This window comes from Nipponia nippon, unplaced genomic scaffold (assembly GCF_047370975.1).
Source record: "Nipponia nippon isolate SJK-2023a ecotype South Korea unplaced genomic scaffold, ASM4737097v1 scaffold_9, whole genome shotgun sequence".
Classification (NCBI taxonomy): Eukaryota; Metazoa; Chordata; class Aves; order Pelecaniformes; family Threskiornithidae; genus Nipponia; species Nipponia nippon.
This window is the reverse complement of record NW_028262413.1, coordinates 24,468,082-24,481,167: the sequence shown is the minus strand read 5'-3', so window position 1 is coordinate 24,481,167 and position 13,086 is coordinate 24,468,082. Positions and strand designations below refer to the sequence as shown.

At 40.0% G+C, this 13,086-nt stretch overlaps 1 protein-coding gene across 3 annotated transcripts in view; it reads left to right on the top strand.

The window, feature by feature from the left end:
• Positions 1 to 13,086, top strand: part of PHF2 (PHD finger protein 2) — an 87,260-nt gene that overhangs the window by 57,729 nt on the left and 16,445 nt on the right. For all 3 annotated transcript variants that reach the window (XM_087744125.1, XM_087744126.1, XM_009475851.2), the window contains 11 exons: positions 320 to 482; positions 1,951 to 2,038; positions 2,935 to 3,041; positions 4,240 to 4,331; positions 5,632 to 5,721; positions 7,045 to 7,416; positions 8,350 to 8,469; positions 9,727 to 9,845; positions 10,509 to 10,687; positions 10,912 to 10,985; positions 12,714 to 12,871. In XM_087744125.1, the coding sequence (XP_087600251.1) occupies positions 320 to 482; positions 1,951 to 2,038; positions 2,935 to 3,041; positions 4,240 to 4,331; positions 5,632 to 5,721; positions 7,045 to 7,416; positions 8,350 to 8,469; positions 9,727 to 9,845; positions 10,509 to 10,687; positions 10,912 to 10,985; positions 12,714 to 12,871 (1,562 nt within the window). The remainder of the gene's footprint in view (positions 1 to 319; positions 483 to 1,950; positions 2,039 to 2,934; positions 3,042 to 4,239; positions 4,332 to 5,631; positions 5,722 to 7,044; positions 7,417 to 8,349; positions 8,470 to 9,726; positions 9,846 to 10,508; positions 10,688 to 10,911; positions 10,986 to 12,713; positions 12,872 to 13,086) is intronic.

Below are 13,086 nucleotides of genomic sequence, written 5' to 3'. Positions count from 1 at the left end.
TGCTTTCTGCACACACATCACCTAAGACCTGAAAGATACTGTGTCCTGCTTTTACAGGATAATGGAATCTGGTACTGTAAACTTTTGGCAACATCAGTCCCACAAATCTGAGCAAATGTGGTCAGCTAGCGATTTAATTATTTCAGCCATTCTGTACAAAGCTGTCGAGTAAATTTTATTTTGATAGTGTTAAAATATGTAATGCTATATATTTCTTTAGATAAATATTTGTGTGTGCGCGTGTGTGTACATGAATCTGTGCCAGTGCAGCAGTGCTTGGTTTGGCTGCTTGTTGCTAATTTTATATTTTCTAATTCAGGGAGAAAAGATATTTTATCTCATCAAACCAGCCTCTGCAAATATTTCTCTTTATGAACGCTGGCAATCGGCAGCAAACCACAGTGAGATGTTTTTTGCAGACCAAGTAGATAAATGTTACAAATGCACAGTTAAACAAGGACAGACACTCTTCATTCCATCAGGTGAGCAGGCTGTTGCAGGTGAGGTTTCCTGCTCGTTTTAGAGCTGCTGAAATAGCATGTCCAAAATGCTAGAAGGATGTGATTTGACCACTTTCTCTGACGAAGTTTGAAGTCTAATTCTCAGTAGAAGTATAATTTCATATGCTTAAAAAAAAATCAGAACTTTTACTGCTTTCTTTCAATATTTTAACACCCTTTTAAAGTACAACTAGTAGGTAGTTTTCCACTCTTGGTCTAGCTGGGTTGCAGTAATTCATGAGTTCTCTCTCTGTATCCAACCATGACATAGGTGCTTTTTGCCATCTAACAGAGAATTCATGTTGAATTACTTGCTGACCATGACTCCCCACAAAATCCTTTTCATGGTCATCGGTTCCCTGTGACGCTAAGGAACTATAAAGGCGCCTGCACGAGTGTGGGTGTGCATTTGTGGTTTCACATGAGGCTGAAGACCTGGATGTCACAGATTTTTATGGGTTACTTGATAGACTGTGGCTTTCATTGCAGGTTAGGGATGGTGGATTTTGTTTTTCTCAGTTCCTGGGAGGATCTTCATAAGGATAGGGAGTTGATCAGCAGGTAGTGCAGAGTTTTCAGTGAATGCAGTTCTACTCCTGCCCCTGTCCCTCGCCTTCCTCTCACCATGAACAATTATTTCCTCATTTGCATTGCTGTTTCCAGCACTCCCTGTTACCTGTTGAAACTGTAATCTCTGTGGGACAGGGATTTTCTCTCCCTCTATGTGCCTTTAAATGATGCACTGCCCACTTGATCCATAACCTGAGTTGAGACTTCCAGGCAGCATGAGTAAGTAACAGCACTGGTACTTGTGTTTTGGAGGCAGCATCCAGTAATGCCATTTTTCTGTGTGTGAGTATATTCTTGCACAGAATGTTTACTCACTTGAATTTTACTTTGACTGTAAAAAGTGGAAAGTAGGTATTTCTCTCATGACCATATGTGGAGCAGATGGTAGAATAAACACGGAGCAATTTATAGAGATTCACTAATTTAAGCAGATTTTTGTATGACAATAAGTGTTTGGAAAACACCTGTTCCTGGCACGACAATAAAGTCAGTGTAAGGAGCTGTCACAGATTTTTATGGTGATGTGAAAGCAGCTACCGTTATGTAGCTGCTGCTGCTTTTCACAGTAACAAGAAGGTAATGTCAGTGCAAGCAGTATGGCCCCCTTCACTGTCTGCCACCACTGAAGGAAGTCCTGGGACTGGGAGTCAAAGGTGTGTAGCACCTTCCTGGGCTGGGCCTTTATCATGCAAAACAAACAAGGGGCCATATGCAACTTTGTTCAAAGCGTATACGGTTCTGGTGCTGACTTGGGCTGCAGAGCTGTATTGGTGCCTAGGAAGTTAGTTGCTAAGTGAAGCATAAACATCATGTTGTGAATAAAGTCTTTGTTACTGTGATTCAAGTTCTTATCCTCGGGACTCTTCTCTTTCTCTTTTAGGTTGGATTTATGCAACTCTAACACCTGTAGACTGCCTGGCCTTCGCAGGACATTTTCTACATAGTCTAAGTGTTGAAATGCAGATGAGGTAATCTGTCTTTAAAATCTAAAGTTAGGTAGAGGCTCAGTTTTTAATAAATTGGCCATCCTCTCTCCTATTAATTAGCCTACATTTGCGGTAACATTGATGTAGCTCTACTGGACAATTTTGGAAAGCATACCCACATTTGCCCCCTTCTACCGTGTTCTCCCATGCTGAGTTAATCCAAACTGTCTTAACACCTATTGCATAGCGCATGGAAGGATATGTGAGGTGCTTGGATTGATGTGGCCAAGTCCTGAACGAAAAACTGTTAAAAACTGTCAGGAGTTTTACCCTAGAACATGCCATTTGCCTTCTGGATAAGCCCCCACCTGCTCAGCTGGGTTCTTTGCCCAGTGTAAGACAATAAAAAAAGTTCTTTACTGATGCTGGACAAATAATGGAATTAAACAATCTTACACCTGTGTCACACAGTGTCTTACTTCAAACACTTGTGTTGAGTGGTCTAACAAATTTGAAAGGTTGGACCAGCAACTACAGGTTTCATCAGTTAGCATGGCTGAAACTTTCCTTGAAATCCATGTGACATGGTAGGGCTCTTCTGGTTCTGATTTCTCTTCTGTCTGTTCACTGTTGCTTCTGTAGCACTAGAGTTCTAAACTGGCAGTGACTGTCATCTGAAACTGTGTCCGATTCTTACAGAGCATCAGATTTTTGGGATTATTGTATGTCAGATCCTGCTTGTGCTTTTCTTTTAATGCAATGTTATTTTTAATGTTATTTTTATATTTTGCTTTTGGTCTGGTGCCAGAATACGTGGTAGGAGCACAAAGAAATGAAGCACTGCAAAATGAACCTCGGGCATTTATGAGCAGTGCTTGTCACTGTGTGACATACTTGTGACCTGCTATGATTTAAATTCATGTGGCTTTGTATTGCAGGGCATATGAAGTAGAAAGACGATTGAAAATTGTCAGTCTCACCCAGTTTCCAAACTTTGAAACTGCATGTTGGTATATGGGAAAGCATCTACTAGAGACATTCAAAGGTAAAACTGCATTTCTTTGCTTGCCTTAATTGCTTAGCTTTGGGGGCGTGAAAATAGTTACTCTCAATTTCTGCTGATATGTCACATAGAAGATGGACAAGTGGCCAAAATCAGTCTTGTTAGTATTTGAAAACTACTTTTAACATACAAGCAGAACATGCTGGTCTGGACCAGCTCTCCCCTTAATATCCTGCTGTCTCGCTCTAGGAGGGACCTTAACTCTCCCTCTTACCTATGCCTAAGGGAAGGTTTAGTCTTCTTTATAAAGTGTATTTATGTTGCCTCAGAGGCAAATAATGTTGTAACATTTTTTTTAGTTTTTACTTGCCTGTCAAGTCTGGATTCATTCCCTGTTTTAACCTAATGAACTACACGCTCTGTCAGCCCAAGGCATAGAGTAGCACTTCCTTCTCCCATCATTCTGCTGATACCGGTTCAAGTACGTGGGCAGGTCGCATATACATGGGGCCGCAGGAACATCAGAGGTGTGGCCAGCAGGAGCATGAGAATTAAAGCAAAGTTTTCTGTGCAATTCAAAATCTTCCCAATCAGAGTTGATCCAAACATCCATGTGTGTATGTTCTTTACAGATTCGGTCTCACTTTGCTCTTTGCCTCTATTTCTCTTATTACAGAACGTGTCTAGAGACACCCACCAGATCCTTTTATAACGAGAAAAATGTGTCTAATTAATAAGCAAGGTGAGGGGTCCCTCTGGGTGTCGCCTGGAAGGGGGCCCCCTTGTGACCGACTCTGAACAAAAACTGGAATGAGGGGAAAAGTTTAGGCAAGCTTGTACTCATGCAGAAGTGAAATGCTTTGGCCAATATAATGTTTGTTTCTACATATTGGTACTTGCTTTTTCAGTCAGAATAAAAGAACCGCTGATGGTACCTTTTTATTCCCACAGCCTAGGATGTATGAACATGAAAGCTAGCTTGAGTACGCGACCAAGAAAAGAACCGGAAGGATTGCCAGTGTAGACATAACTTACAGGAGCACAGTGTAGGAAGGCTGAGTTGGATTATGACACAGTAAATATACTCCTTAGTACCATCAAGTTATAATAGGGATTCATTTGTGGTGACCAGCTTTCAAAGAGTTAACTTTCACAGTTAAACTTTTTCAAATTAAAGACTTTATGTAAAACAAATTTAGCTAGCAGTGTTTGAATGGTATTGTTTTTTTCCTCTACTTAGGTTTGCATAAAGGTGGGCAACAACCTCCTGCTCATTTACTCCAAGGAGCAAAAATTCTCAATGGTGCTTTCAGGTCATGGACCAAAAAACAGGTAGGAGAAGCAGCCTGTTTTAATATTGTGTGTTCCTCAGGTTTGTCAGTCACTGGAACAGAGAGCAAATGCTAGAACAAATGATATCTTCATAGCAAAACAGCTAATTCTAAAATCTCAAAGGGAAGGAGGGCGATAGCTGGGGTTTCCTAGTGCCACATGAGGAGTCAGCAAAAAAAAAGGTACCACTAGGGTTTTTAAAAAGTCCATTCTGCACACTGCCAAAAGGATCCTGAATGAATGTTCTCCCTGACTCTGAGCATTTTGATGTGCCAAATCAATTAAGCAGAGGTTGTGTATGCGAGTGAGGCCTAGAACAACGCCTGCATTTTTGTGTGCACAAGGTGCCCGGTTCCCGCAAATCAACATGTTAATTGAGCCAGGAAATACGTGTTGGTTAGAGAGACGGCTTAAAGGGGTTTGCAGCCTGAATTTCCTGCTGCAGTCATTTCAGAATTGTTATTCTTGAGTGTGTTGCTCCTAGAGTTTTGAGGAATTAGCTGCAGAAGACAGGTCACTTAATGATAAAACATAAACAGGGGAACTACCAGCTTTAGGATTTTCAGACATTTTAAGAAGGGATGAGCAGCTGAGTACATAATATTGCATACACAGTTAGGTCAGTTAGGTGGCTGTCCCAGATTTAAATGTAGTCAGGGACTTGGCTGCTCCCTACTGCAAAAAGCCAGTGCTTGACGCTGAATTCAGAATTGCTCCCTGGTTTCCTGGGAGGAAGAAGGACTGACTGGTGTGGAAGCCCTCTTTTCCATGTCACCCTGTTTATTTTTCTACTTGCCATGCTGATGAGAATTAGTGAGTCAAAGGAAGTGAGACTGTGTTGACATTTAGGTAAAGCTGAACTTTGAATATTATAACATGACATGTGGATGCAAATGTTGTTAGTCCTGTCAGGGAGCTCCCAAACCACTCTGCTGACAATGGATATGCCTATTATACTCATTGAAGACACCAGCCTAAGACAATCTCTCCTTGTAGATGTAGAAAAGGAATTTTCCACAGAATCTCATATAAAGGGGTGAGCAAAGTGGTATTACAGTTGTGAAAATGCAATAATATGTGAAAAAGACTATTGACTTTGTTGTTCTCTCAGGACAACTATTTACAATAACATCCAGAAGCGGAAAAAATTATATTTTTTTCCTTATTTGGACTACTGATGCAGTCAGTATTGATTTCAGTACCTAGGAAAAATATTGATGTGTCACTTAATGAGATTTTTTAAAATATTTTTTCAAAAAAACATGCACAGAAACAGCAGTCTGGCTTTGTTCTGTTTTAGGCTTTAGCAGAGCATGAAGATGAACTACCAGAAAACTTCAAACCAGCACAACTTATCAAGGACCTTGCCAAAGAAATAAGACTAAGTGAGGTTTGTGCTCTTTTCATAATGTTAACCATATTGTGGGTCTTTTAATAATCTAGGCTATAAAGTGGATGACTTGAAATAAATGAATCTTTTTTCCCCACTCTCTTCATTAAAAGAATTCATGTGAGGTTTCGCAGTAGGGGGACTGCTCAGGACTCTTGCCTGTGGCTGACTCGCCAGATATTCTGGGCTCCTATTTGCTTTCTACTCGGCTTTACGCTGTGTCTGCCTGTCCTACATCCTTCTTCCTCCACCTTCTCCTAGCCAGATTGGACCACAATCCCCTCGCCATCCTTATTTGCTCTTTCACTTTAGCTACTCTCTACCCAAAAACATGATAGAACTCAAAGAACACTTGCCATCGCCGTGATCATGCTCCCTACGTAGTATCTCCTTTTCCTTATGTTCATGGGTCTTCCCTATGACATTGTCTGATCTTGGGACTATTATTCTGTACTTTGTCCCAATAGGAAGCCTTGCTCTTGACTGGCTTCTAGGCAAAGTTACTATAGCAAATGCGATTATAATTATAGCCCCCCACAAAAAAAAGAAAAAAAAAACAACAAAAGCAACCCAAAAAAACCCATAAAAGGAGGTTACATGGAGGTATCATCCATTAAGTCTGGTATCATATTCCACTTAGTGGAGATGTGTGACAGTGCAAGGTGACAATAGCTAGTTCAGTTGTTTTAAGAAGACATTGCATTACATTCCACCCCTTTTCTAACTATATCTGAAGACCTCAAAATTGAAATCTGTCGTGTCCTTTTATCCTCTTCGATGTAGTATGTAAGTTTTCTGATTGTCAGAATGGCAAGTTAAGCAGAAAATAATTCTTTTTAATTAGTCAGACAGTGTTAATTTTAATTGGGCAGCTATTTTACTGCTTATTTTTCCTGAGGGCATGAAACATGATTCTGCTACATTTATCACATCTGAATTAAATGGAAATGGTTTGTGCTCAAGCTGATTAGCATTTTAAACAAAAGACCATTCATTTCGTATGTTTGTTTGTGTGGGCAGTCCATTTAGCAGTCCTACCTGATGATATAACCTGGTGAGAGTTACATTCCTTGTGAAGCCACTTGAGTTTCTCCAGGCCAAACCTGTGCTTGAGCAATGTGGGAGCAGTAATTGGTGGTGAGCAGAGCATTACTGTGGCATGTGCTGTGGTCTTCATTCCCTGGCCAGCCTGACCTGTGAATGCAGTTACCCCTTTATTGAAGGGGGGATCTTTGGGGGTTTTTTCCCCAAGGAATGGAGGGTGCAGGGGAATATCTAACGTGAGACAGGTGGGTCTGAATGCCTTCCCATTTTGTGCTACAGAATGCTTCAAAAGCCAGCAAAGCAGACACGAGTGCCAACACAAATGTTGAGGAGATCTGCCCTGTGGAGAAGGAGGAGGCACCATCACCTGTCCAAGTGACACCTCCGCCGCGACCTGTAGAAAAGCTCCCTAAAAAAAAGACTCCCAAAACTGTGAAAACCCCCAAACAACTCAAGCCATCCAAACCCCCCAAACCTCCCAAGCCACCCAAACCCCCTAAGCCTCCCAAAACACCAAAAGTTAAGGGAGAAGGAAAAAAGAAAGGAAAAAAGGCAAAAGAGAGTTCACCGCCAGCCATCCCAAATCTCGACTTGCTGGAGGCACACACAAAGGAGGCTTTGACAAAGATCGAGACGCCAAAGAAGGGGAAGGTGGGTCATATTTTAATCTCTTCCTATTTTCTCACCATAATAGTGATAAAATCAGTCCTTAGGTCTCATGAAAAAATAATTTAAGCAACACAGTGTAAAACCCTGTCTCCACTGAAATAAATCAGAGTTTTGTAAATGCTAGCTTATCGCCCTTTTTTTACCTGACTGTTCAATTTGATTTTTCTGTTTGCTTGGTTATTCATTTGATATGGAGCCTCCAAGAAACCTATTGATTCAAGCCAAGTCTGGCAAACTACTGCCAGTTCCCTTCCCAGACTGAGGCGAGATGAAAATTAAAAGACATTTTAAATGGCTGGTTTTTTGCCCCTTGAATGATTATATTCTTATTTCAAGTGTTATTAGCACTCTTGTGTGCATGTCCATAATTGGTTATCAAAGATGAAGGAATCTCATTTTGCATGAGATTTTGCCCTAGAATGAGTGAATAAAGACAAAACAATAGTTTGCTTCCATTTTTGCCCATGTAGGACAAGTTTCATTTTGATGTCCTTTAATTAAACGTGAATTTTGCTGCTGACTTCAGTAGGGGCCAGGATTTCACTGAGGCACTGATGGAGTAATGTATTGTACACTGTTTGTTAAGAAGTATCCATAAGTCTTTTCTAAAATGCTTCTGAATTTTCTAGTAGTTTGTATGCAGTTTGTGAAACCTGTCCACAGAGCAATAGGCAGGGAGATTAGCAGGTTTTTACAGTCATCTTGTATGTTGGTATATCAAGGAGAAATGCAGCTGGTCTTCTGCATTCTCTGAAGCAGCAATATTTGATTGAATCTCCTATTTGGGTTCAAAAAGAATGAATCAGAAGAGGAGTTTTCAAAAATATGTCATGTTATATTCCAGATAAAAAATGTGTTTCTGTAACATGCCAGCACTCCATCCTCTTTAAGAGCACATGCTGACTTTCTCCCCAGGCTGCAAAGAATGTTTTAAGTGTTCCCAATAAGGAAACTGCTAGTAAGCAGAATGAGGTGGAGAAATTTGAAGTTCGAGAGCAAAATAAAAGCAAAACAGAAGCCAAATGGAAATATAAGGTAATGTCTTATGTTAAATTGTGCTGTTGATTCTACCACACAGCGATAAGTCAAGGGTAGAGAAATGTTCATAGGTCTGCCTAAGCAGAGACTACAAGGCACAAATTTTCAGTTCCCAAAGAAAAAATTTTGAGCAGAAAATAATCAAGTAATCACAGATGGGGGGGAGGGGGAGGGGGAGGCAGATTCTTCAAAAGCATATGCCGAATTGTCCATCTTCATCCTTGTTGAAGCCAGTGGGAACACTGTTAATAGTGAGATTTTTCAGTGCTGATCTCTTTTGTGTTTCTTACTTTAACGTAGTCATAATACTTTAAGTCTGGAGTAGTTCCAGAGAAATCAATAACTAATGATGGCGTAAAAGTAGAGTTAATGAAATCTGAATTATGCCTCATGAATTAAAAGTTTGCCTTCCTGGAGGGCTAATGTAGGGTGAGTAAAATTCATTCATAGAATAATACGTTTTTTCTCCAGGTACCATTTAAAACAAGGTGACATTAGGCTTGATATAGCTGTCTGAACTTTGCCTGCTTTGTGAACTTCTAATGACAAAGGTGCAAACAAATTCCCCAAAACAAAACAAAAGTACATGCACTAAGAATCATGGATGATTAACATTAGAGACATCTAAATTTTTTGTGTTAAAAAAAGTCACAGTTAATGTGATTAGATCAATATGTACCAGTTAATTCTGCAGCCAGTACAGCTTAGGAAAGTATTAAGGCAATACTTAAAAATTAATCAAAGGCTTCCTTTGCACTGAATGACTTGGACATTAAATTATTAAATTCATAATTCAAGCTCTTCTGAAGGTGTGAAAGAAGCAAGTGGAGCTTCGGAATAAAACACAGTCGCATTTGCAAGGTTATAGACACTGTGCTAGATTCTGTCCTTAGGCACAAAGGCACGATGATAAGCAGTGTGCTTAGCCTGTGCTCTGATTCACGAAATGTGTGTTTAGTATTTTACATCAGTCTGCACCAATTTAAGAGAGCAATATTTAAATTTGGCATTGTGTTTGTGGCGGGCATTGCTTAAACTGGTGCTGAAGTGCTTCTTGAATGGGGACAAGTCTGTGAACTAAAACCCATGTAGTCTAAGGAAGAGTATAATCCTCTATTACTTTACCACATTTGAGAGAGCATATTTTTCTCTGCATATAGGTCAATGGATTCTCTGAGGTTACCTAGGAATCTGAAATACCAACAACTCATTCAACTAATTTTTTTGTTTTGTTTTGTGTCTTTTGCCTCTCAGAACAGTAAACCTGATTCACTTCTAAAAATGGAAGAGGAACACAAATCAGAAAAGACGCCTTTATCAGGAAACAAAGACAACAAATTTACATTCTCTTTCTCTAATAAGAAGTTGCTTGGGTAAGTAAAAAAATATGACAATACACATCAATTAAAAAAAGCAGATTAAAAAGCCTTGTCATTATTTATGTTTTTTTATACAAGAAGATGAAAATCTGCCTTTCTGGTCAATGTGGAAAATACACTTATGCAAAAAGTTCTTCGTTCTAGAACTTGATTTTACCTAGAATGCAGCATAGTTGACCATAACAGCAACGACCTATCTTTTGGGCTGGTAGTTTGCTTGAGAATAGTGTCTTCAGCATTCAGGCAGTGTCTCATGTTTTGGCACTTCAGGTTCTTACTAGCTGAGTTATATTACGTGGTTTTTGTGCAGATCCTACTCAGGGTACATTTTTAAGAAATTGTTAAATGAATTCTGCATACCAAAATTCCATGCTGCATGTGTATTGTGCATATCATGATATACCTTGAGACAGCCTTAAATAATATAGTGCTTATTTGAAGCCAGCCAAGGCTACTCTAGTTGGCATCATATTTTGAGATATAAATTGTAGGTACAGGAATGTGTTTGTAAAATTATTTGAATTTCTGTGGCACCTCTGAAAGTATTCAAGTTGATTGAGATTTCTACATAAAGATATTTATTGTCTTCCTCTCTGTCAATTCACAAAATGTTTTCTAATCAGAGTATTGTTACTGATTTGTAATTTTTTTTTTCAGTTCAAAGGGAGTCAAAACCCAGCTGAATACTAGTGTGTTTGGGTCACTGCAGAATTTTAAAGAAGATAAAGCAAAACCTGTACGAGATGAATATGAATATGTGTCAGATGATGGTGAACTAAAAATTGATGAATTTCCCATCAGAAGGAAGAAGAACACTACAAAAAGAGAACTGCCCTGTAAGAATATTTCCTATTTTGTCTGTATCTGCACAACAAAGTCTTATGTGTTGATTGTCCAAAATGAGTCTTTAAAATCTGTATGATTTATAATAAAGTCATGTTTTAACGGTCAGTCAAATATAAGTGGATTTGAATGGCTTTAGAGGTTATGGCTTAAGAGTGCTATCTTTTGAAGGGAAAAGAACCATGACTTTGTTCTTCTTTTTTTTTTTTTTATTCAGTTTTATCAGATAAAAAAGACACTCTGCAGCACACTCCTGTTAAGAAGCCAAAGGTGGAGTCGGTACCATACAAGGTATGGTTATTATTGTACCTATCACAAGCAAGCACCCATTCTGTGTCTCTAACAGTATGTGGGGTAGCACTGTAATGGCAGTAGCAAAGCCTTCTTACAGGCTGTTGTCACATCCTCTCCTTCATTCTGCAGCCGCAGTCTGCCCAGAATAGTAAGCATTCAGACATTGCCAAGACTAAACATAATTCGGTACTGTGGCTTGAACTGCTTGTACATGATCAGGCCTGATGGGAAGCATGCATGGGGATGGTGACAGTTGTATCACAACACGTGAACAAGAGCAAGCTGAAAGATGGAATAGGAAGGGTCAGAAGGAGTTTTCTGTTGTACCTGGCTTGATGTTGCATTGCTGACAGGCACAGGACTCTGTCTCAAGCTGTGCTCCCCACCTGTGTCTGTCCTCCCATTTCCATGTGCTTTGAACACTGGTCGTTAAATTTGCATGTTCGTGTTTGACAGATGAAACTCGGAGTAATGCTAGTACAATTGAACTCATGTCATTTCGCATTTCACATTACTAGAAGCCCTTAATACCTACTATGTAGCAATTAAAGATTTTGTTTGCTATCACGTAGCAGAGTCTCCCTCTGCCTATTATGGGCTTGCATCTAGAATGCCCTTGACTCAGCATGATACTTTGGCATGTCCCTAACTTGAGGCAGTGTCAATGTGCCTGTTGATAGCTTACCTTCAGGCGCAAGTTTGCTCTGTGTTAGCATTGAAGCTTAATGCTGGAAATTAAATGACATTAAAATTAAATGTTTTTCCCAACTGTAGTTAATACAAATTCATATTATAATATCTGAATAAGTCAGAAAAAGCAAAATAGCTTGTTAACACAGAACTGTAAGTGACTCAAATGTTAGGCCCTAAGAACTAAGGAATACTTTTCATCCTGGTTTGGCTCAGGGATATTAAAGAGCAAGTGCACACCTTGCCTGAGTCAGTAGTTGACATCTGGACACCAGTACACAGAGAACAGGGAAAAACATGTTGGTATCTCACTGTGCAGAAGCTTAAGGAGGGAGGCCAGTTCCTGGGGAGAACAGTGGTTGGCAATCTAAGCAATCCTTATTGCTGGGACTTTAGAGGCCTGAAAGCAGGGCAGGAATGGGGAAAAAAGTTGTTCTGTTATATTTGACTATAGTGCATAGAGATACCAGCCCCAGAAAGATAGATGCAGGTAGCTTCCTTCAGTGGCCTCAGATGCCACTGTTTATATGTGTCTATCCCATTCCTCTGTCAGATCATCCTGTTCTCTAGCAGAAGGGATGGCAGAAGTGGGTCTGTCCCTGTGTCTGAATTGGCTGTGTTAATAGTCTTGCAAGATACAGACCTGTGCCCTGATGCATATCTGGGCTGACAGAGATATGGCCACACATTCTTTTTTTTTGCTACATGGGTCATGGTCTTAAGTACAGGAGCAGGGGCTGAGAAGGCAACACAGCACTTGGAAACACCATTACAGTGGTTTTATCCCGTGTGCAGGATCAGATCTCAAAGCTGCTTCTCCAGGGTTGGAAGGGGAAAGAAAAACCTACTATGCTTACAGGCTGCAAGGAAACTGATTTTTACTGTTTGTTTGTTTGTTTGTTTTGTTTGTTTTTTCTTTAATGACAGCTAGCCCTGTGTCTTTGGAGGAGCAGCAGACTGCAGAAGTTCTTGTGCTGTTCTTGTTGACTAACTCAGTGAGTTTCCACTTTTTTGAGCCTTTTCCTTGCTTTACAGACCGATGACTCATCAGATGAAGATTTGCTTCACATTGACACAGAGGCAAAGCCAGGGCGCAATTCCAAAGTAAAGAAAGAGAGTGGAAGTTCAGCAGGAATTCTTGATCTTTTGCAGGCAAGCAAGGAAGTTGGGGGTTTAGAGTATAACACCAACAGGTACGCACCAAAGGATGTTTCTTCCTCTTGCCCGTAAAGAAAAATTGCTCTTTTGTGATTGTGTGTGTGTGAGTGAGAGAGGATGAATTTTGCAGCTCAGTAACTGCTTTTGCTCCAGTACGCAAATTCTTCCTTTGTCCTGTGATCTGGAGGGAGAGGTGGGAAAATGTGTGGGAAAGATTTTGGTGGTATAATTTAAATAGAGGCATATTACA